General features: G+C 38.1%; 1 protein-coding gene across 16 annotated transcripts in view; it reads left to right on the forward strand.

Annotated features, from left to right (window-relative positions):
• The window catches only part of TRIM37 (tripartite motif containing 37), a 187,189-nt gene that overhangs the window by 22,126 nt on the left and 140,734 nt on the right, over positions 1-24,329 (forward strand). For 8 of the 16 annotated variants that reach the window (XM_087440895.1, XM_087440894.1, XM_087440893.1 and 5 more), the window contains exons 3-6: positions 2,238-2,414; positions 12,364-12,465; positions 20,669-20,709; positions 22,519-22,635. In XM_087440895.1, coding sequence (XP_087297021.1) covers positions 2,238-2,414; positions 12,364-12,465; positions 20,669-20,709; positions 22,519-22,635 — 437 coding nt within the window. Of the gene's footprint in view, positions 1-2,237; positions 2,415-10,213; positions 10,668-10,927; positions 11,066-11,087; positions 11,533-12,363; positions 12,466-20,668; positions 20,710-22,518; positions 22,636-24,329 lie in introns of those variants that run through there. The other 8 variants (XM_087440901.1, XM_087440904.1, XM_087440899.1 and 5 more) reach the window with 7 other exon arrangements.

Genomic DNA, 24,329 nt, shown 5'->3' on the forward strand with positions numbered 1-24,329 from the left:
ATCCTTTAGTTGATGGATGGTTTGGTTGAGTATAGAATTCTAGATTGGAGATTATTTTCTCTTAATTTTAACATCATTGCATTGTAGTTTTCTAGCTTCTAGTATTCCTGTTGAGAAATAGATGCCAGTCTAATTCCTGATCCTTTGTGTGTGTCTTCCACCTTATTCTAACCTCTCTGCCCTCTGCACCCATCCATCTCTCTTGGAACTTTCAGAATATTTTATCTATGCTGTGAAATTTTATGCTTTTGGTATAGGTCTTTTCATTAATTGTGCTGTCACTTTGCTGGGCTCTTTAAATCTGAAAACACATGAATCTGAAGTCTTATATAACTTTTCTTATGTAATATATTCATAAGAAAAGAAATTCTCTTTTATAGCCTTTCCTATCAGTGAGATATTGGATCTCCTGGATCTATCCTCTATTTTTATTTTTTCTTCCTCATTTTGATTTTTGTGTTTTCCCCTCCCTACTTTTTAGGATATTTTTTTGACTATATTTTCCAGTTTTTCTATAGAGATCTTTTATCCAGTATAATGTATAGCATCTAGAAACATGATGGGAAATGTACCCAAGGATAAGGGGACAGTTCTGAATGTCATTGCAGTGTATACGAGTAGATATCCAAAAAGACATCTTAAATATACACTATTCCTTTATTTACTAGACTGCACATTTGGTGTTATCTATTTTTTCTTTGCCCATATCAAACATACCACTAAGTTCTCTTAACTTTTTCATGATGTCTCTCTTCTGTCTCTTCCTACTTCTACTGCTCATGCCATAGGTCTTGATCACTCCCTGCAGAATTATTTTAAGTCTATAAGTTAGATTTTCTGTTCTTATTCCTTCCTGTTGGAATCATCTTTATTTACCATTTCCATCACCAAAAGTTTAGAGAAAAATCTCCAAGGAAGACGGGAGTAGAAGGCCATGAACTGAGCCTCTGCCCATAGCCATGAGGTAGGTCCACGAAGGAGATATTTGAAGAGTAGGAAGATAAACAAGATAGTTTTATGGAAATCAAGAGTTCATTTTAAGAAGGTTGGAACAGGAAGGAAATAAAGCGAGGCAAGAAGAGGGGTATCAAAATTATATGCTATAGGGCAAGCCTAACCTTTTGATTGTTTAAAATAATTTGGCAAAGGATACTAGTCTGTGGGGTGTTAAACTGAGGAAAGTATATTATTATAGGACCTAGAAGATTTGTTGCAAATGGAGTGAGAAAAATGAAACTAGTTTTGAAGTGACAACAGAGTCAAGAGAAAGAGTTAATTTTTCCACCAGTATAGGGAAGATCCATATATATCTGAAGTCTGTACAAAGGGAGCTATTGAAAAGATTATTGAAATATAGGAAATTTAAGGTTCTGGAAGATATGGGGAGGAAACAACAATAATAGTGGTAGTGTTAGGGGCTGAGTAAGGATGAGAATATCCATAGATGTTTTCATTTTGGGATGAAAAGCCAGGAAGATGGAGTTTCTACTAGATGGTTTCTGTCTTCTCAGTAAAGTAGTTGGTGAAGTCTTGTGCCAAGAAGGAATGGATAGGAAGTGGAGGGAGTGGAGAAAGTTTGGAATAGCTAGTACTGGAGGGTTTGCTAAGGAACCAGCAGGGAATGAAAAGAATTACCAAGCGGCAGAAAGGACCCAGTTGAAATGTCTTTTATGGAATAGTGGTTATTTATATTCCAAAATGAATTTGAAAAGCCAATGTAATTTATAAATATAGTTGCTTGAGTTGGCATATATTTTGTAGTTAGGTCAGTGAGTTGGTATTTATACATATTTTAGCCCCATGACAGTGTGTTTAAGACTTTTATCATAAGTGGTTTCAAGTTGTCTTATTCTTTAAGAACAAATCAAAATAGTTCCTTTAATCATCTTCCAAATAGCATTTAGAATTGTATTTTAGGAGTACTGTGTAATTAATTATTTTGAACTATGCATCAAATGTTATGTATCTAAAGTGACCTTATTTGCTGTTTAATATTGCTTTTTTTGTGTGGGCTATTTCTGTACCTAGGTTTTAAATTCCTTGAGAATAGGATCTAGGTCTTATACTTCTCTCTTTCTTCCCCTCCTCCAATCCTCTGTCACACAGTTGCATAATTAAATACTCACACTGTTTGATTAAATGGATGGTAGAATGTGTTGTATACATTTTAATTCTTATAGGAAGCTTAATTTTTCCTTTCCTTGATTTAATATATATTAATTTTTTTCCTGTTGTAGAAAAATCCAGTTACACTCTTAAAGGAATTGTCAGCAATAAAGTCTCGATACCAAACTTTGCAGGCACGCTTTAAACCAGTTGCTGTTGAGCAGAAAAAGACTAAAAGCCGTATTTGTGCTACTTTCAATAAGACTATGACCATGATACAAGAACTACAAAAGCAAACAGACTTGGAGGTAATGCTTTCAACTAAGTTGGATTTATAGAGTTTTAATTCTGAGTGTCACTTTCAAAGATAAATTCCCAGTAACTTTCACTTTGAAATTCAGCAGTCAGTTTGAACTGTTGATAGAAATGAGATCTTCTTGATTTCCTGAAATATTATAGCTCTTGTCTTTTTTATTTTAAAATGAGCATGTTGACTTGACATCATTAATGAAGAGTTGTGATGTCCTGGATTATGTAGCCATGGCAGAAAAGAAATCTTGCTAATACTTGCTCCTATAAGAACTAGTGAGAGTGAGAAATCTGGAAAGTATCTATACCAGTCACTTTTTTCTTAGTTCTCCTTTCATTCAATTGAGTTCATGGGCTTGGGTAAGCCTGACCTTCATTCTCTCCCTCCATTCCCCATTCACTACTTGTTTAGTGTAAGAATCCTTGGGGGCCAGCCCGGTATGGGGCCCCCTGGTCCCTGTATCCTATATATTGGATACAATATATAGATGGTATATTTCTGACTGAGATTACAAAGTGGTACAGAAAAATAGTTATGATAGTGATAGGGGATTTCAGTCATTTGAATATGTGTAAAGGTCTTCATCAGTTAAAAGAAGAAATATCTGAAATGAGCAATAATTATATCAAAGGTAGAAAGCTAAGGAAGCTTTCACTTTGCATCAGATAACGACAAAGAGAAATGACTAAAGGGTAGATTATAAGCCTTGAAAAAGGAGATCATATTTTAGAATCAATGATGGCCAAGTTGGGAAATGTTAGCTATAGTGGGCCTTGTACCTACTAGTTTAAAAATGAGATAGTAGTAGAGAGTTCTGAGAAAATTTTTGATTAAATGTGGAAGAAAAGGGAACAGCATCTGTAGTGAGTTGTATAACCAAAAATAGTTGTGAGCCTAGAATTTAAAGGACATGCAAGGTAGACTTCGTAAAGGAATTTCAAGTATAAAAAGAGGTGTATCAGTCATAGGGACAGAACTGGGAGAATCGTTAAGAAAGCCAAAGGCTAGATTGACCTGAGGCTTCTGAAATTTTCTAAAATAACCAAAAGGGCCTTTAAAATTATTTTGGGAACATGAAAAACAAGAAAGGGATAAGTCTACTTAGAGCAAATGGTGCTCTGTTTATAGACAACAGAAAGCAAACAAAGTAAAACTGTTTAGGTATTATTTTGCTATAGTCTTTATCAAGGTAAGTGGTTTTTTACTTGGAAGGGTAGAAAATATATTTGAATTGATAATATTGGAAAAGAACACTTGAATTGATAATATTAAAAAATAAATAGGGAGATGAGAACAGAAAAGGACGTGGAAGGGAATACATATTAATTTCATCTTTTTAGTTGATACTGAGGCATTGAGGTTTAAATATAAAGGTGACCACCAAAAGACAAAAAAAGATGACTAAACTTGTACCAAAAAAAGAATAGCGAAACAAACCCCCAAAACAAAAATATAACAATAAATAGAAAATTAAAAAGGCATTAAAAATAGAATGTGTGATATTCTATTGATGCTCTAAAACATTTGTGTTAAAAATTTTAGACTGGTTAATTCCCAGAAAAATTCTTTGAAATTTCTTGAACAGTGATCACAAAGAGCAACATGGATTCATGGCGAACAGTGTCTTCCCAGAATAATGCCATTTCCTGTTTTTGAGATAGAAGAGGGAAATTCTGTAACTTTGGGTTGCAATAAGGCATATAATTTTCATTTTATCCATGTGAACATTTTGGGTAAATGTTGGCTTGATCAGCCAAACTAGCTGGGCTGTATAATAGCCACATGTGGCTATGTAAATGAAAATTTAAGTTAAAATTGAAAGTAATTAAATAAAATTAAAAATTCAATTCTTCATTTACTGATTGGACTGTGCAGATATAGAATATTTCCAGCATCACAGAAAGTTCTGTTGGACAGTGCTGCCCTAGAGATTCTGATTCTGTAGGTATGGGGTGTTCTAGATTTGGCAGTCTCTCTAGAGATGACCTATATACTTAGGCAGATTTGTAACTATTTGAGTGATTCTTCAGGTTGTACTTCCTGTTACTCCCCATATAACCTTTTGTTTCAGCCAGCCTGTTGGTCCTCTGTGAAAGCCTCTTACAACTTCCCTTCAGCTTCTCTTCTTCCCTCTGCTTTTGGTCCTACCTATTTTTGGTGGATACTCTTGTTGGTTATTTTCTCAGCATCTGTTCTCCCTTCCTGCCTAACAGAGTACTAACTTTCTTGAGATGTGTGCCATCCCTCACAGCCTCATGCCTGAGGTAAAGTTGGCACTATCCTCAGCTTCAGGGATGTACCTGATTGGCAAGGGGAATATTTTACTTTAACTAACATTGGTTCAGGAATGAGTTTGTAACCCAAATGACATGTGAGGAGGGAGTCTGGAAGTAGGAAATTAGGAAGAGTTTCCTCACTGCTGAGAGATCCCTGGGAAGAGAAAATTTCTTTTCTTCTTCTATACACCATGTATAGATGTGATGCCTAGCACTGCTAGAGCCATTTTCCTGTCAGCTTGAGGGTAAAGACACCATTAAGGATATTGAGCCGTGAGATGGAAAAAAACTGAGTCCTTACATTGTTGAGCTGCTGAATAAACCAGTCTTGAAGTTTGCCCTTCTTTTGTATTTATTGTGCAATGATAATACATTTTCTTATTATTTATCCATTTTGAAATGTGTTTCTATTAACTTGCAGCCAAAAGCATCTTAATTATCCTTCAAAATTTAGCCTAAGTGTCTACTTCTGAGGAAACTTCCAGACTATTTTTGTTCACACTTCTTTTTCAAAATACTTTTAGAATACAGCATTCAAACGTGACTTCTGGGCTGGCCCCATGGCCTAGTGGTTAAGTTTGTCACGCTCTGCTTCGGCAGCCTGGGTTTGGTTCCCGGGCGTGGTCCTACACCACTTGTCAGCAGTGTGGTAGTGACCTGCGTATAAAGTGGAGGAAGATTGGCACAGGTGTTAGCTCATGGCTAATCTTCCTCAAGCAAAAAAAAGAGGAAGACTGGCAACAGATGTTAGCTCAGGGCTAATCTTCCTCAGCAAAAACAAACAAAAAAACAAATGTGACTTCTTTGGTTCTGTTAAATTCCAGTCTTAAAATTGTTTCTTGGTCTTATTTCTTCAACTTAATTGCAAGTGCTTTGGAAACTCCAACATCAAAGTACCTTGTATGTAGATAAGCAAATATCTATTTTTTCTCTGCCTTCCTAAATTTGTGATCACATGCATACATAGTGTGAGCTTATGGAAACATTTGTTGGTGTGACAAAGGAGAAGTTAACTAAATTAATTTAACAGTCTTTAAAGCTTTTCAAAATAAAGATTTTGTCATTTGTTTTCTAGTTATCACCACTGACTGAAGAAGAGAAAACTGCAGCAGAGCAATTAAAATCTCACATGTCAGATTTATGAAGAAATGGACCTGCAAAAGGGAACTCTAATGGAGAAGAGATCAATTCCAGAGAGGTTTAGGAAGATGTCTTGTTAGCAGTTGATAACTAGAGGTGGGGGGATGGTGAAGGAGAAGATTTAGCTTGGGTGACTGGATAGTGTGCCTTTCACAAGAGAGGGGAATATAGGAGGGGCAGATATTATATTAATAATTAGCCAAAAGGATAGAATGGGAATAAAGGGATTTAAAAAATATATGCACATACTCTTAGTCTTATAATTTCAGGCAAGGAAGTCTCTTAATACTATTTTGCATCTGTTTTTGTATAATTAGGATAACATAGGTGTCCTGGCCTATTGTAAAAGAATATTTGTGTACTATCAGTCAAACATGAATGAGCATGCTTTGGACATTAAAGGATAGAAAAAAATATTTGTATTATATATGTAGATAATTTTATTTTGGAAAATTTTGATTGCAAATGTGCTCACATTATCTGTGAGACTAATATGTGACCTACAGTCTCCTACAAAACCTAACTTTAGTAGTAAGCTGGCTTTTCTAAGACAGCCTCACTTTTGTTTATTTTTTTCCTATTCCTTATGCCTACTAATGTTGAACAGCATGAGCTCTGCTTTCAAATGCTGTTTCAGATGGTCCCTCTTGTATTTCCTTTTTTTTTTTTTTTGTGAGGAAGATCAGCCCTGTAACATCTAATTCTGATCCTCCTCTTTTTTGCTGAGGAAGACTGGCCCGGGGCTAACATCCATGCCCATCTTCCTCTACTTTATATGGTACGGCGCCACAGCATGATTTGACAAGCTTTGCTTCAGTGCACACCCAGGATCTAAACCTGCGAACCCCGGGCGGCAAAGCAGAGTGCTCGCACCTAACCGCTGTGCCACCGGGCTGGCCCCTCCCTCTTGTATTTCAATACTACCTTTGTTCTCTTTCAGCCTATATTACTGTAGTTGTTCATTCTATATGAAAAGTAAGAAACTGAAATCAGAGGAGCACTGGCTATTGCTACTTGCCAGTTTGTGTGTGTGTGTGCGTATGTGAATTTCCCTATTTATTTTTAAAGATTTTATTTATTTTATTTTTCCCCCCAAAGCCCCAGTGGATAGTTGTATGTCGTAGCTGCACATCCTTCTCGTTGCTGTATGTGGGACTCGGCCTCAGGATGAACGGAGAAGTGGTGCCTCGATGCGCACCCGGGATCCGAACCCGGGCCACCAGCATCACAGCGTGCGCACTTAACCACCAAGCCACAGGGCCGGCCCGTCCCTATTTATTTTTAAATAACTATGGGCAATAAGGTAATTGTTCAAAGTAGGGACAGATCTTGATACAAAGATGTTAATCAGAGTTATCTATAATAGAAATACACATACATATCCAGCTACTGGTATCTAAATAGGAAAGGAAATCATGGTGTATCTATACAATAAGAGGTCAAGTTGCCAATAAATTATTACTGTTAATGTTCTGGGAAATGCTGAAGCTATGCTAAATGGGAGAGAAGAGAAGCACATCTTGCAGTTTTATAGTTAAGATTGGGCTTTGGAGTCATACCTGAGATGTAAATAGCAGGTTTTCAAATCTGGCTATGTGACCTTGAGCAAATCACTTAACTTCTATGTGTCAGGATGGTTGGAAGCACAATGAGATGGTAAAGTGGTTGGGTCTGATATTTAGTAATCCTTCAATAAATGGTTTTTCCATATATGTAATAAAAATAAGGCATTGAAAAGACTAGGAAAAATGCATCAAATGTTAGTTCTGCAGGTTAGAGAATTACACTTTCATATAATTAAAAAAATTTCTGTTGTGAGCATGTAGTTGTCCATTAAAAAACTTATAATAGCTGACAGACAGGGTTGGGAGAGTAGCTTCAGTTAAAATTGTCCTGTCTAATTTAAGAACAGAAAGCTCCCCTTTTTTAAATTACAGAGAAATAAGTCACACCTTAGTAACAGATATTAATTTTCTTCAGTATTCAGGCAATTAATATTAAGGAAGTTTCTGTTGGGGGATGGCCCTGGGATATGATATTGATTGGTGGGATTGAAAAATGATCGTATCATGAGGTCATAACAAGTTCCTGGTGTTCAAGTGGTTTTGCTTTCACTTGGGAAAAATACTAGACTGTACTGTTTTTCCTTCCTTCTCAGTTATCTTCGAAATGTTGGTTCTTCCCCTCGTCTCCCTTAAAATTGTTCTCTATGCACTTCTTTATATATTCATTTGTTTCTCAAGCTTCATTTATTGTCTCTTTGTGGATAATTCCCAAATATAACTCTTGCACTAGATCTACATCCATATTTCCAATGAAAACCTTTACTTGAGTATTCAAATTGAACATGTCGAAAATACTTACTGATTTCGTTATTGGCCACTATTCTGGTTAGTTGATAAAATCTATAATTTTGTCTCTGGAATGTTCATAGTTTCCAACCTCCACTTCACTCTTACTACCCTAATTTAGACCTTTTATTTCCCATCTGGATAATTGTTTTCTCTTATGTGACTATAGTGTTTTTATGTTTTTAGTTGTAAGTAATAAAAATTAATTTTAATTAAGTTGTTTTAATGCAACTTTAATTTTAAGAAATTTAAAAATACAAGTGTGCCTATTCTCCAGAAGTAATCTGCAGTTTCTTCAGATGTTTCTACATGTATACAAATTAAATTTTTTTTCATTACAAAAATAGGCTGATACCACACATTGTACTGCAGCTGCACTTGGTTTTTTCATTTTAAATATATTTTGGATATCTTCATGTCACAAATCTGCCATTCTTTTGAACAGCTGTAATCCAATATATGGGTGTCCCATAATTTTTACTAGTACTTTATTGATAGGCTTTAAGCTGCATAATAGACAAGTTAGATTTGTCTGGGGCAGGGGCAGTAATGGGGGGAGGGCAGTAAGGTCAGCCTTTAAGGAATTCTGATGGAGCAGATTACAGGCTTCCCAACTCCACAGTGTGTAGTTTATTATCCTGCCAACTAACTTCTTTTTTGCTTAAGTTAGCCAGAATCTGACTTTGTGCTTGCAACCAATGACTAGCTGTACAGGTTTTCTAATTTTTCAGTTATAAACTATTGTAATAAATCCTGAAACGTTTTTGGGTTCTTGGGCAAATATATCTATTTGTACAAGAACCTATTGTAATATTTATCATATATATTTTAATTTGTCTTATTCTTTTCTACTATACTGGGTTGCAAAGACCATTTCTCATTACTCTTTGAATCTCAAGTAGTGTTCTATAAATAATTTTTTTGAGGTAAAATTCACATAACATAAAAATTAACCATTTAACATTATTAAAGTGTACAATTGAGGGCATTTTAGTACAAATGGTGTTGTGCTACCATCACCTCAATGTTGTTCCAAGACCATGAATAATTGTTGGTGAACGAATTTTTCCGTCACAGATTAATCTTCCTAATTTATATCTTTGTCCATGGCTCACATAGTTTAAAAAAATTGTTGTTATCCACTACTTACAAGAAAGTCCAAATGCCTTGATACCAAGAACTTCTTTCTAGATTGTTGATTCTCTACATGTGCACTTTAGGTTGGGTTAAGTATAGTAGGTATTTGCAACAAACCAGAAAGGAAAAATTAAGTTCAAATTAAGAATTTGATGGACGTCCTTTATCTCACACCTTCAATTCCTGCAATCGTTAAACATCTCATGCTAGAAAATTGTAGAAAGCAGACGCCAATAGAGGAAAGTTGAAGACAGCTGATAACCCTTGTGCACTTTCCATAGTTCCAGAGTAACAGCTCACCTCAAGCGGCAAGAAATGCAGGGCTGGGGTGGGGTGGGGTGTGGCATCGGTCTGATGTCTACACAGTCTGCGGTCTTTTCCTCCCACCCCGAAATGAGAAGCCCCACCGGTCTAAGCTTCATGATCTGGAGCTTTGCTTGCGTAGGTGGGGCGGAAGTCTTAAAAACCTGAGAATCTGGGCTTCCTCCCCGAGAACGAACTACCAGCCGAGAATCCTTTGCACCATGGTTTCTCAAAGCGCGGGCCACAGAGTGGTTGTTGAAAACGTGGATTGCATGGAGCCCCACCCTAGAATCACCGAGTCCGAATACCCAAGGGTGTGGCTCCGGAGTCGGCCTTCTCCACTAGCACACCAGGTGCCTACGGACATTGGCGCGCAAAACTTTGAGACGGGTGGAGCGCTGCCCCTCCCCCGAGGGGGGCGGGGCGAAGCGAAGCGCCACGCTCCCGGCCGCCTGCGCTAGCTTGGGGCCGAAGGCACGCAACCCTGCGGCAGCGAGCCGCCAAATCTCGTCTGCGCACCCGCAACGCGGGAACTAGGGGTCCGCCCCGCCGCTGCACTCCCCTAACGCAGCGTCCTGCGCGCATGCGCGCCGCGCCTTCCCTAGCCGCCGCGCCTCCAGCTGTCCTGGTTACCGTTGGTGTTTGCGAACTCCCTGCACCGCCGTCTTCGCTGGAGACCAGCGCCGCCCGGCTGTAGCAGCGGTTCGATAACCCGCGTCACGTGGGCCGAGACTCCCTCGCGGTCGCTGGCGGGCGGCTGAGCCGGGAGGAAGGAGCTGCGGCCACAGCTCGCCCTCCCACTGCGCCCTGTGGCGGGCTCGCGAATAAAAATGGCGAAGGGGGGGTAGCTGGCGCCGAACCCGAAGCGATGGGGCGCGCAGGTGGGACAGTCGTCGGAGCCCCCTGACGTGGGCGCCGGGCTGTTCTCCGCGGCGATTTGTCCCGGCGACCTCGGGCCGGCGCCTTCTAGGTCAGTCTACGGACTCCGCGGGTCGCCAAGGGCCCCGCCGAGAGCCGGAGGCAATGGATGAACAGAGCGTGGAGGTGAGGGGGCTTGAGGTGGGTGGTGGTTAGTCTACCCCCCGCCCCCCCGCTAAGCGTTCTTTATCCGGGGCGCTTTGCCCTAGTCCTCCCTCTGGTAGGGCACCCCACCCTGCCGCTGTGGAGAGGGCCTCCCCCCGTGCGAAGGACACAGCGCTCATTTGCAGCCTTCCAGGTGCCTTGTGCTCTGGCCGTTCCCGCAGTCAGATGGTTCGTATCCTGGCGTTTTCTGGATGTCTTGGCACCGGTATTCATCCCCACAGGGTTTTTGCAAAGTACAGCGTGTGCAGAGCAAAACTGCGAATTCATCAGATGGACGTGCCCTGCGACTCGCCACCAGTTCTTGCGAGTTTACGCGCGGATCCACATCTTCCGAATGGACAAATCATTCCCGCCCAGCGGTACATTTTGCAGCCCTTCCTAGATTGAATGAAGATATACTCTTACTATCCTATTTGACTGTAGTTTTCCGGAAAAACCTATTATTTTTATATCTGACTCTTGTAAGCTGTGATTTCGAATGGTTGGGATATTTACATTAAGGCTAGCAACATAAAAAAGATTGTTTATTAGACTCAATTATATAATAATTGTCAAATTTTGATCCTTCCAAGTACTAAATCTTTGCTTCTCAGTAAGGGGCAACTATGTTACTGGGCACTCCACTTGGAACTAGTTAACCCAGTGGTCTTATTGGCCACCCCCCCCACGTCTGCATGTCACAGGTTCTTTCTGGTCCTGCAGAGTCATGATGAGACTCATGAGTAATTTTTTCCTTAATTCCTCGTGTGAAAGTATCATAAAGGTTTTGTAACCTTACCTTGGTTTTGGGAGAGTTTAATTCTCCTGGAATGGAGTCAAAATGAATGTGAGTACTGTAAAAACAAACATAAAATATATAATAACCTGTATTTAATTGTATCTGTTTTCTTGTCAGTTACTTCCTAAATTGATTCATCTAAGGCTTGCAAAGATAATACTGCTTCTTCTATTTATGTAATTTTTTTTCTTCCCAGAGCGTTCATAGAGCTACTACCAAAACTCAATAGGGGCAGAATCTCAGGCTCAAATAAATAGCTAGTTGGTTTCAGCATCAGGGCAGAAATTCGGATTTCTGGATTCTGAATTAGTTTTTCTCGTGATCAAAGCACACTGCCATTAGGATATGTATCTTTTTAAACCTTTTTTTTTTAAGTTATAAAAGCAATCCATCCTCTTGGGGAAAGTGCAGAAAACAGTAGAAAGTTCATATTGTTCATTCAATTATATAGTTTTTTTTTCTTACTGTTATACATCATAAGCATTTTTTCTGTATCATTAAATAATTCAAAAAATATTTCTAGTGATTATCATAATCTATGTTAACTGCCATAGTTTAATTAGTATTTGGATATTTGGGCTAATAGCCAGATTCTTGCCATTATAATTAATGCTTCAGTGAAAATATTTGTGTATAAGTCTATGTTTGCGTTTCACATCTTTTCCTTAGAATAGAACCATTGAAAGCTTAGAAAAAAGGAAGCACCTTTTCCAGGAGATGTTCTCAGGTACCCTGGACCTTGACTAACCAAGTCCTGATATGGTATAAAGTTATCAGCCCAAAATAAATGTAAATACTGAGTGAATTATTTTAAGCATGCCTTTTACTCTTCATGCAGTAGCCTAATGTGGTGGACTTTACATCTTTTACTATTTTCAGAGCATTGCTGAGGTTTTCCGATGTTTCATTTGTATGGAGAAATTGCGGGATGCACGCCTGTGTCCTCATTGCTCCAAGCTTTGTTGTTTCAGCTGTATCAGGGTAAGTTGTATTTCTTTTTACGTGCATTTAGTATATATAGGATATATCGTAAAAAGTAGCCTTTTCCTTTATCTTTTTTGTATTTTACATTTTGGACCCTTTTTTAAAATATCTTAAATGAGGGGCCGGCCCAGTGGCGCAGCGGTTACGTGCGCGGGCTCCGCTTTGGCGGCCCGGGGTTCACAGGTTCGGATCTCGGGCACGCACCAATGCACCAGTTGTCAAGCCATGCTGTGGAGGTGTCCCATATAAAGTAGAGGAAGTTACTTTGGGATGTTAGCCCAGGGCCAATCTTTCCCAGAAAAAAAGGAGAATTGGCATCGGATGTTAGCTCAGGGCTGATCTTCCTCACACACACAAAAAAATCTTAAATGAATATTCCTTAAGACCGTCGATGTATATTGTTTAGTACAGGGAGATGAATAATCATCAAATGATAACTGCCATGAAATGTCTGGAAATCAAAGCCCAGTGTAATTTAGTATATTTACGTTATTAAGTCACTGCACATTTAACAAGTAGTTATGAAGTGCTTGCCTGCATTGTGTTTGGGGTTGAGGGATGTTAAGATATGTGAGAAAGTGTTTGCCCTGAAGAAGCTTAAATCTAAGTGAGAGGATGGACTTTGAGTTTATGTTGAAGAACGTGTAGTGTCATAAAGAGGCGCTAACATGGGCTGGCCCCGTGGCTTAGCGGTTAAGTGCGCGCGCTCTGCTGCTGGCAGCCCGGGTTCGGATCCCGGGCGCACACCAACGCACCGCTTCTCCGACCATGCTGAGGCCGCGTCCCACATACAGCAACTAGAAGGATGTGCAACTATGGCATACAACTATTTACTGGGGCTTTGGGGGAAAAAATGAATAAATAAATAAAATTACAAAACTTATAAAAAAAAAAAAGAGGCGCTAACAAAGTGCTATGAGACTCAGAGGAGGGAAAGTTTAGACTTGTTTGATGGGTGGAATGGAGAAAAAGCTAGTAATAGGTTCAAAGGCAAAGAATAAAATCATATAATCTTATAGTAGTTACAGAAGACTTTAGAGATGAATATAATCCAGTGGCTTTAAAAATTGAATGTAGGTGAACCTCTCAAACAAAATTATGAGGAAGCCTAAGATGTAAAACAGAAGAACTTATTTTGGTTGTGTGTGCGGATTCAATAGCGCATCTGCAGACCGCAGTTGAAAACTGCCCTCCCTGCATTACTCTTAGTAGATTATTTCCTTTACTGAGAAAATCAAAGCCATCTAACATCTCTTCACCTCAAAATCTCTGGTTCCTTATTCCTGCCTAAGGAAGAGAAATATCCCTTTGACAAGAGTAGTATCTGTAACGCTTAAATCATTTGCGTCCAGTCACACAGCTAGCAAATTTGGAGCTGGATTTGAATCCAGGAAGCCTGGCTCTAGAGCCTGTGTTCTTTGCCAGTACACCATGTGCAGAAGACCTAGGTTACATACCATGCTGGTTCTCCGACTCATAAACTGAGAGACTCAATCTTTCTTAGCCTTGTTTTCTCAGCTGTAGAATGTGGATAACCAGACCTGCCTCAGAGGATGGTTGTGGCATTAAATGAGATAAGCTAAAAAGTGATTTAGAAACTATGAAGTACTATCCACTTGTAATGTTTTATATTATTCTGTTGTTAAAATACGCGTATCAAGATTTATGTTTTATAAATGGTGAAATTGAAGCTAGAGAAATTAAGTAATTGGCCTCTATCACTGTAGTTAATTAAGTGGTAGAGGCTGGATCTGGACTTCGCTCTTTTGATGAAGGTCTAGTATACATATGACCCCTGGTTATTACCTTCTACCTCATTGATTCTTCATTTCTTCACTGTTACTTCTTCCTCCTCCTGCTCCTTAAAGGTATGTATTAAATATTGCTGCTGGCATTCTCTACTCTGAGGTTTCTGGGAAATTTTCATCTACTTTGGAAAATTTGATTTACTCTTGAAGGTTTAACTATTATCTCTGTGTTTATGGCTCCTAAATCTGTTACTTCAGCATTGACCTATAAATGTCTTACCTGATTGTCCTTCTAGCATCTTGAACTTTGTTCCAGGTCATATTCTTCCTATTATTTTCTCAAATTGACTCTTTTTGACTTTTTTCTTTTTATTCTGTTCTGCCAGTTGCTCAAACTTGAAACCTCTTACACCAATGATTTTTAAGTCCTGTCAGTTATTATCTTTTAGTATCTCTTATATCTGTCCTACCTTTTCATTCCTATTAGCACCATCCTAATAGAGAAATATAGTCATTTATTACCTCATGCTTAGATTTTTATAGTTACCTCCTAACTGATCTCTCTGTATTGAATCTTTTCTTATCTCTAGTCCATTTTGTATTCTGCTGCCATATTGATGTTTTCCAGCAATGTCATTTTTTTTCCTCCCAGAAGTCTCAGAGATTTATTGCCTGAAGGATAAGGTCTAAGATCATTAGCCTTACATTCAGACCATTGGATCATCTGGTTCTAACCATTTTTTTCTAGAGTTGTCTTGGTTCCTGAATGCACCATTCAGTCATTTGTTCATTCAGCAAATACTAATTGCATGCTTATTACAGCTAGGCATTGACTTCTCAGGGAGTTGACTTACTAGTTGGGTTATGGACAAAAAAGTAAATTGATATGTTAGTTACCAATAAGTGCTGTGAAGAAAGACAAAACTGAATAATGGTATAGAGTGGGGACTTGGAGGAGGGCATGGGCAGGTCAGTAGCTATTTTAGATAGGGTAGTCTGGGAAGATCTCTCTGAGGAGATGATATTTGAGCAGAGACCAGACTGAAATGTGGGAGTGATGTGAATATCTAGGGGAAGAAAATCCCAGGCAGAGAAGTCGGAAGAGGCAAAGGCCCTGAGAAAGAAATATGGTTAGTGTATTGAGAAATAGCGAAGAAACTAGTGTGGCTGGAGCAGAGTGAACAGAGGGAGAGAGGGAAAGGAGATGAGTTTGGAGTCGTAGCTAGGTTCCTTGGTAAAGACTTTGGATTTTATTTTAAGTGTGATGGTAGCCATTGAAAGCTTTTGAGTGATATGAAGTAATTAATGTTTTAAAAGCTATCACTTTGGCTACTGTGTGGAAAGTAGACTAGGCAGGTAGGAGAGGAAGTGAGAAGACCAATTAGGATGTGCTTTATTAGTGAAAGATGACTGGTGCTTTAGACTAGAATGGTAACAGTGGAGGTAGTGAGAAATAGGGTAGTTCTGAATATGTTTTGAAGGTAGAACCAGTGGATTTGGCTACAGATGGGAAAAGTTACAGATGTGAGAAAAGTTTTTTACAGCATCTGGATGAATGAAGGATTTTTCATTATTCTGAGGTGGGAAAAACTTGGGGAGGAGCAGGTTTTGGTAGGCTATAGATGTAAAAATTTTGTTTTAAAATATATCAAGTTTGAAATGTTCATTATACATCTAATTGGAGATGTTGGTATTGGAAATATGAATCTGGAATTGGGGAAGGGGACATTAGAGAGATTGAATTATTAGTATATAGATAGTATTTAAAGCCAGGGGACTAGATGAGATCACATTACCTCCTTAGAAGGATATTTTTAGGTCTGAACTCTGAGGCCCTCAACATTTAGAGGTCAGGAGGAGGAGGATTCAGCAAAGGAGAACAAGAAGGAGCCGTGGGTGAGGCATCACAGAATTCAAGTGAAAAACGTGTTTCAAAGTGTAGTTTAGCTGTGTCATGGTTCTGGCCTGGGAATTGACCATTGGATTTGAGAATGTATGCAGGTCATTGGTGACCTTGATGAGTAGTTTCAATAGGGACAAAAACTTGATGGCAGAGAGTAGGAGGAGAAGGAGACAGCAAGCATAAAAAAATTCTTACAGAATTTTGTTGTAAAGGGAAGAAATAAGGCAGTTAAGAAGGGCATTGAGTCAACTTTTTTTTTTTTTTAGGAGAAGTTTTATATCTTGCTGGGCCTGAACCAGTAGAGAGAGAATAGTTAATATGCTGGAGAGAGAAGGGATAATTATAGGAGCAAAAGTCCTTGAGAACTGAGTACTCTACCCCACCAAATTGTAATATTGTTCATTTGAATACCTTCCTTTCTCTTGCATCCCATCTCTTTTCATTTGACCATGGAAATTTAATTATTTTTGACAGTTCAGATTGAATAAAACAAACTAAGTTCCAGACTCGTGAATAGACGTGTTCAGAGTCTCCTAGTAGTTGGTGACAGACCAAGACTGGAAGTAAATTTTTAAATAGGAAATGTGAGTCCTCCAACTTCGTTCTTTTTTGTTTGTTTGTTTTAATTGAGATATAGTTGACATATAATATTGTATTAGTTTTAGGTATACATGTTCATTTTCAAAATAGTATTGGCTATTTGGGGTCCCTTGAGATTCCATTTGAATTTTAGAATGAGTTTTTCTACTTCTGTAAAAAGCACCACTGGGATATTGATGGAAATTGTATGGCTTCTATAGGTTGCTTTGGGTGGTATTGTCATGTTAAGAATGTTAAATCTTCTAAATATGAACACAGTATGTCTTGCCATTTATTTAGGACTTCTTCAGTTTCTTTCAGCAGTGTTTTGTCATTTTCCAGGTACAAATCTTTCAACCTCTTGGTTAAATTTATTTCTAGGTATTTTACTCTTTTTTGATGCTATTGTAAATGTATTGTTTTCTTAATTTCCTCTTTGGATTCTTCCTTGCTAGAGTATAGAAATGCAAGTGTTTTTTGTGTTGTTGATTTTGTATCCTGCAACTTTGGTGAATTTGTTTGTTAGCTTTAACGGTTTTTTTGTGGAATCTTTAGAGTTTTCTACATGTAAGATCCTGTCATTACAAACTAATAATTTATCATCGCAAACTACTAATTTTACTTCTTTTCCAATTTGGATGCTTTTTACTTCTTTTTATTGCTGAATGGCTCCAGCTAGAATTTTCAGTATTATGTTGACTGAAAGTGGTGAAAGCGGGCATCCTTGTTTTTTTCCTAAGCTTTAAGGGAAAAGTTTTCAGTCTTTAACCATTGAGTATGATGTTCGCTGTGATTTTTATATATGGACGTTTATCAAGTTGAGGAGTTCCCTTCTATTCCTATTTCTGGAGTGTTTTTATCATGAAAGGATATTGGATTTTGTCAAATGCCTTTTCTATGTCCATTGAGATGATCATATGGTTTTTTCACGTGATTTTATTAATATGATGTATTATAATGAATGATTTTTGTATGTTGAACTATTCTTGCGTTCCAGGAATAAATCCCACTTGGTCATGGCGTATAATCTTTCAAATATACTATTGAATTGAGTTTCCTAGGTTTTTGCTGAGGATTTCCCTAGTACAGTTTTGCAGAGTAGGTATGTTGATTCTCTTGTTGCATATGAGGAAACTTGAGTTCAGTCACTTGTCTAGTATCACATAGTCAGTAAGTACTGGAGCTAGGAATCAGACTCAGGTCTGAATACTGTCTAAAGCTTATGATTCTTCCGTTTTTTTTTTTTTTTTTTTTTTTTTTTTTTTTTTTTTAAAGATTTTATTTATTTTATTTTTCCCCCCAAAGCCCCAGTGGATAGTTGTGTGTAGTAGCTGCACATCCTTCCAGTTGCTGCATGCGGGACTCGGCCTCAGGATGAACGGAGAAGTGGTGCCTCGATGCGCACCCGGGATCCGAACCCGGGCCGCCAGCATCGCAGCGCGCGCACTTAACCACCAAGCCACAGGGCCGGCCCTTTTTTTTTTTTTTTTTTTTTAAAGATTTTATTTATTTTATGATTCTTCCGTTTTAATGAATGAGAGAAATTCTTAAATTGAATGTGGAGGAATTGCTATAAAGATGTTCCTTTAATATTACTTGCGCATTACTATTGTATCACTGGTTCTTTGGTTTTGGTTTGGGAGAAACATTGTTTTTCCCAAAGTATTAAGATTGCATATTTATTTTGTGATTAAGTTAGATTATGGAATACAAGATCAAAATGCCACAGATATTCAGGGAAAGGAAAGGTCACTGGCCTGGGATAGGCAGGAAAGTTTTATGGACATAATCAGTGGACATTCCCATGGAACAGGATGTGGAGGGAGGGACTGTATAAAAATAAGTACACAAATATGATGCCAAGAGTGGTATATACTGCAGCAATAAGCCTGTTTTTGACTGGAAGGGAGGGGCATATTTAAATATATGGACTGGTCAGTCCCTATCATGGTTCTAACTTTTATAGAGCTTGTAGTCTAGCAGGGCAGGGGAGACCAACAAATAAGTCAGGGTAATGAAGTGTTAGAAACATGTTGAAGAGGGAGTAATAGGTTGCTGTGGTAGAGCATGGCAGTGGTATCTAAAATAGTCTGTAGAGCGTCAGGGAAAGCTTTCTGGAGGAAGTGACGTAAACTGAAATCTAAAGGATGAGTAGGAATAACTCTGTTGAAGAGAACTGTTGAAAAATATTCTGGGTAGGGGCTGGCCCCATGACCTAGTGGTTAAATTGGTGCCCTCCACTTTGACAGCCTGGGTTTGGTTCCCAGGCATGGGCCTACACCACTTGTCAGTGGCCGTGCTGTGGCAGTGACCCACGTACAAAATAGAGGAAGATTGGCACAGATGTTTGCTCAGGGCGAATCTTCCTCAACCAAAAAGAGGAGAATTGACAACAGATGTTAGCTCAGGGCAGATCTTCCTCAGCAAAAAAAAAAAAAAAAAAAAAAGAATCTTCTGGGTAGAGAGAAGAAACGTATTTAAAAACTTCCTTGCTGGATCCCCTAGAGTGAGAGAGAAGATGAGGCCAGAGAGGTGTGAGCTGAGACCACCCCTGAAAGGGTACTATACTTGAGCAGAGCATTATTTCAGGGGAAGAAACCTGATTCAAATCTTGTTTTTGCCAAGGGACCAAAGAAATAATGTTCAGGGTTATTAAGATTGGAGGAATCTTGTTCCATCTATTTTCTTTTTCTTCCAACTTTATTTTCTTTGCTGTGAAGTACTTTTTTCCCTATTATCTTTAATATTTTATTGTCCTTTTAAGGTTTCCTTGGGAATTTTATTTCTGAGGTAATTATTTGACTTTAGGTAAAAGCACATGTTCTTTTATAGGAGTAGACAGGGATAAACAGAAATAACAGATTATGAAAGTACATTGGTATAGGATTATATAGTTAGGTATTTACCTCTGAACCTATTTCCCAGACAAAACATAAAATATTTAACCATTGAGCTATCATTTTTGAAAAGGTATTCAGAAAATCTTAGCATCTTCTTTGTATATGGTGTAAAACTGCTCCCTATCCAGTAATAACTAAAATGATTAAATTAATAGAATTTGAGGTTTAGAAGAGACATTATTCTCTTGTAAAACCTTTTTGTAATTATGAGGAAACCAAATTATATAGATGTTTAAATTACTGAGCTGTAGAAGTCTTTTAAGACATAAAAAATTTTGCTGTATTTCTTGTTCATATTTAGGTCTAATTTGTATACCCATAATGTATATACTTCAAAATTAGTTTGCTTTTCTAAAAAGGAATTTAGTAGTATCTTAAAATTCCTGGGAGATTTTATGGTAGGTTAGTTAGAAGTAAATCATCACTGTGGTTTATTTTTGGGAGTGGCGGTGACAGTATGACTATTATTTTGTGAAGATTATCCATATCTTCCCTGTGAGATCCAGACAGTCCTAGGATCACTTTCTCTCCTATGAGAGAATAGCTTCTTGACAACTGTTTTGGGGTGAGTGCTGTGCCTTTGAAAGTTTGTCCTTGTCCCGATGATAATGAGAGGGAGACAATAGATTGCCTGCCATAAGTATCTCTATAATTAATGCAGGCACTAGAGAGTTAAACTCATTAAATTTGGTATATAAATATTCAGTACGTACAAATTAAAGTAATGGTCTTGGGGGCCGGCCCGGTGGCGCAAGCGGTTAAGTGCGCGCGCTCCGCTGCGGCGGCCCGGGGTTCGCTGGTTCGGATCCCGGGCGCGCACCGATGCACTGCTTGGCAAGCCATGTTGTGGCGGCGTCCCATATAAAGTGGAGGAAGATGGGCACAGATGTTAGCCCAGGGCCGTCTTCCTCAGCAAAAAAAGAGGAGGATTGGCGGATGTTAGCACAGGGCTGATCTCCTCACACACAAAAAATAAATAAATAAAAAAAAATAAAAAAATTAAAAAAAAATAAAAAAATAAAGTAATGGTCTTTCTACAATCAAAAGCTAATTTTTCTTTGCCTCCTTAGCGCTGGCTCACAGAGCAGAGAGCTCAATGTCCTCATTGCCGGTAAGTGTTTTGCTATGATTATTTGTGAATTTGGAAAATAGTAAGGTGTAGGTCAGAGTGCCCTGCAATTGCAGAGTTCTTTCTGCAATCTGCCATATTTCTCCTCTTTGAATACAGTTGAAAAGAAAATAAGCAATCTGTCGAGATAAAGAAATACAGACTAATATACCTGACTTAGAATTTTGTAGAATGCATTACGTTGTTTACCTTCTTATAGAAAATCATTGTGTAACTTCTTAACTTTTATAATTAAAAAAAAAATTTTAAAGGTTTCTATTTTAAAAAATCCAAATAGTATAGATAAATATAAAATAAAAAGGCTTCTGCTTATGATATGCCCCACCTAATCTTTTCATGAAATAACACTTTCAGAAGAAGTTGTCAGGTTTGGTATCTATTCCTCTAGACATTTTTCTGTGTATATAGGGATATGTAAACATAAAAATTTTTTCTTAAAACGCACGAATGATATAATACTATTTTGCTATTTGCCTTTTTTTTTCCTCCCCAAAGCCCCAGTACATAGTTGTGTATCCTAGTTGTAAGTCTTTCTAGTTGTACTATGTGAGCTGCTGCCACAGCATGGCAGCTGATAGATAGGTGGTGTGGTTCCACCACCAGGAAGTGAACCTGGGCCGACGAAGCCATGAGTGCCAAACTTGAGCCATTAGGTCATCAGGACCAGCTCGCTATTTGCTTTTTTTCATGTAAATATGAAAAAATTTGGTACCTTCCTTGATGGTATGTACACATACATCATTTTTAAAAAATGTTTGAATAATAATCCATTATATGACTGTACGTTAATTTATTTATGCTTACATTGAGACATTTAGGTTGTTTCCAATTTGGTTATTTCAAATAATGATGCCTGATTACATTGAAGGAAAAGTTTTTACCATTTTACATTCCTAGTAATAGTTATGAAAGTGCCTTTTCCTCACATTCTTTCCAACACTGGATATTACCAATCTTTCATTTTTTTGTCATTCTGCCAGGTGAAAAATGGTATCTCATTTTTAACATGCATTTTGAAAATGATTGAAACAATATGTTTTGAAACATTCTTAGCCATTTATATTTCTTTTTTTCTTAAATTACCTCTGCATATCTTTTTGCCCATTTTTCTTCATGTAATGTTCACTTTTTTCATATCAACTTTCAAGAAGACCAGCGCTATCAAATAGAACTTTCTGTAATGATGGAAATAATCTATAGCTTTGCTGTCCAATTTGGTAGCCACTAGCTACGTGTGGTGATTAAGCACTTGAAATTTACCTAGTTGTGACTGTGTAATGAAATGTTATTTTTATTTAATTTTAATTAATTTTAATTTTAAATAGTCACGTATGGCTAGTGGCTATCATTTTGGAGAGTATAGCTTTAGACTAAGGAATTGAAAATTCTTTCTGTAATCTGATTGTCAATATTTCTTTGTTCAGTTTTTTTTGGTAAATGCGATACATTAATGTAAAAAAGTTGCTAAGCATACTTTTCATTGTGTCTTTATTATTTTAATAGTAATATGGTATGAATATGATTGTGAGCTTTACTTTGAGGAATTTGTTTATTTTATTTTTTTCTTGATTGATAATTTCTTTTTTTCCCAGCTTTTCTGAGGTATAATTGACAAGTAAAATTGTAAGATAAAAGTGTATGGTGTGATAATTTGATGTATGTACACATTGTAAAAGGAGTCCCCCCATTAAGTTAAACACATTCTTCACCTCACATATGTACCTTTGGAATGTGTTTTAGAAAATAATCTCAAATTCCTGAATTACAATATATGTATATATTTTTTTCCAGTGCTCCACTCCAGCTACGAGAACTAGTAAACTGTCGTTGGGCGGAAGAAGTAACACAGCAGCTTGATACTCTTCAACTCTGCAGTCTCACCAAACATGAAGAAAATGAAAAGGACAAGTATGTCCTCAGTTCTTTGTTCAAATATTTCCTAGATTTTTGCCATATGTTATTTTTTTTTAAAATAATTTTAGTTATTTATTTTTTTCCCCCAAAGCCCCAGTAGATAGTTGTATGTCGTAGCTGCACATCCTTCTAGTTGCTGTATGTGGGACGCGGCCTCAGCATGGCCGGAGAAGCGGTGCGTCGGTGCGCGCCCGGGATCCGAACCCGGGCTGCCAGCAGCGGAGCGTGTGCACTTAACCGCTAAGCCACTGGGCCGGCCCACCATATGTTATTTTAATGACACTATTGAAAGTTTTCTTTTAGTTTCATAGGTGAACACTTAGGTATTTTTCCTCTGGTGTGATATGGGTATTGCTGTTTGGAAAGACCCTTCTCACTCTTGATTGGATTCTTTTATTAGAACCTCTCATAAAAGGAGTGGAACTGCCACAGTTTGCTAATCTGCTAATCTCTCTTCTTTGCCTCTTGGTGCCTGCTGGCCATCCCCTTAGATTTGCTGAAGGTACATATAGGCCATTGATTAAGAACTGTTCTGGTAAAGTTCCTGTGTTGTAAAAGCTGTATTTTAAATTTGGTAGTTTGGAAATCATGCTAAGTGAGCTTCCAGACAGAATCTAATATGCTGTTTCTTCATATTTTTATTAATTTCCTGTTTGATACTCAGATTACCTACAGGTGAGAAATACAAAATGTAGACCTATTTAGATATTTTCTCTAACTCAACATACTTAATCAAAAAGCTTTTTAAAAAATGCAACAGTGTGTCTCCTTTATAGGCAAGAGAGAACTTAAATTAAAAAAAATTTTGGGCCGGCCCCAGGGCTTATTGGTTAAGTGCGCGCTCTCCACTACTGGCAGCCCAGGTTCGGATCCCGGGCGCGCACCGACGCACCGCTTCTCCGGCCATGCTGGGGCCGCGTCCCACATACAGCAACTAGAAGGATGTGCAACTATGACATACAACTATCTACTGGGGCTTTGAGGAAAAACAGGAGGAGGATTGGCAATAGATGTTAGGGCTGATCTTCCTCACACACACAAAAAAATTTTAGTTGTAAAATACACATAACATAAAATTTACTATCTTAAGCATTTTTAAGTGTACAGTTCAGTAGTGTTAAGTATATTCATATTGTACAGTCAATCTCCAGAACTTTTTCATCTTGCATGTCTGATGCTCTCTACTTGTTAAACAACAACTCCCCATTTCCCCTCCCACCAGCTCCTGGCAACCACCGTTTTACTTTCCGTTTCTATGAGTTTGACTGGTCTAGATACTCATAAGTGAAATTGCACAGTATTTCTTTTTGTGACTGTCTGCCTTCACTTTCCATAACGTCCTCAAAGTTCATCCATGTTGTAGCATATGTCAGAATTTCCTTCCGTTTTAAAGCTGATTAGGGCCGGCCCTGTGGCTTGGTGGTTAAGTGCGCGCTCTGCAATGCTGGTGGCCCGGGTTCGGATCCCGGGTGCACATCAAGGCACCACTTCTCCGTCCGTCCTGAGGCCGAGTCCCACATGCAGCAACTAGAAGGATGTGCAGCTATGACATACAACTATCTACTGGGGCTTTGGGGGGAAAAATAAAATAAATAAATAAAATCTTTAAAGCTGATTAATAGTCCATCATGTGTATGTATCACATTTTATGTATCCATTTTTCTGTTGGTGAACATTTGGATTAGTCA

This window comes from Ceratotherium simum, chromosome 16, assembly GCF_057802395.1.
Source record: "Ceratotherium simum simum isolate JZ-2026a chromosome 16, ASM5780239v1, whole genome shotgun sequence".
In the NCBI taxonomy this organism is placed as follows: Eukaryota; Metazoa; Chordata; class Mammalia; order Perissodactyla; family Rhinocerotidae; genus Ceratotherium; species Ceratotherium simum.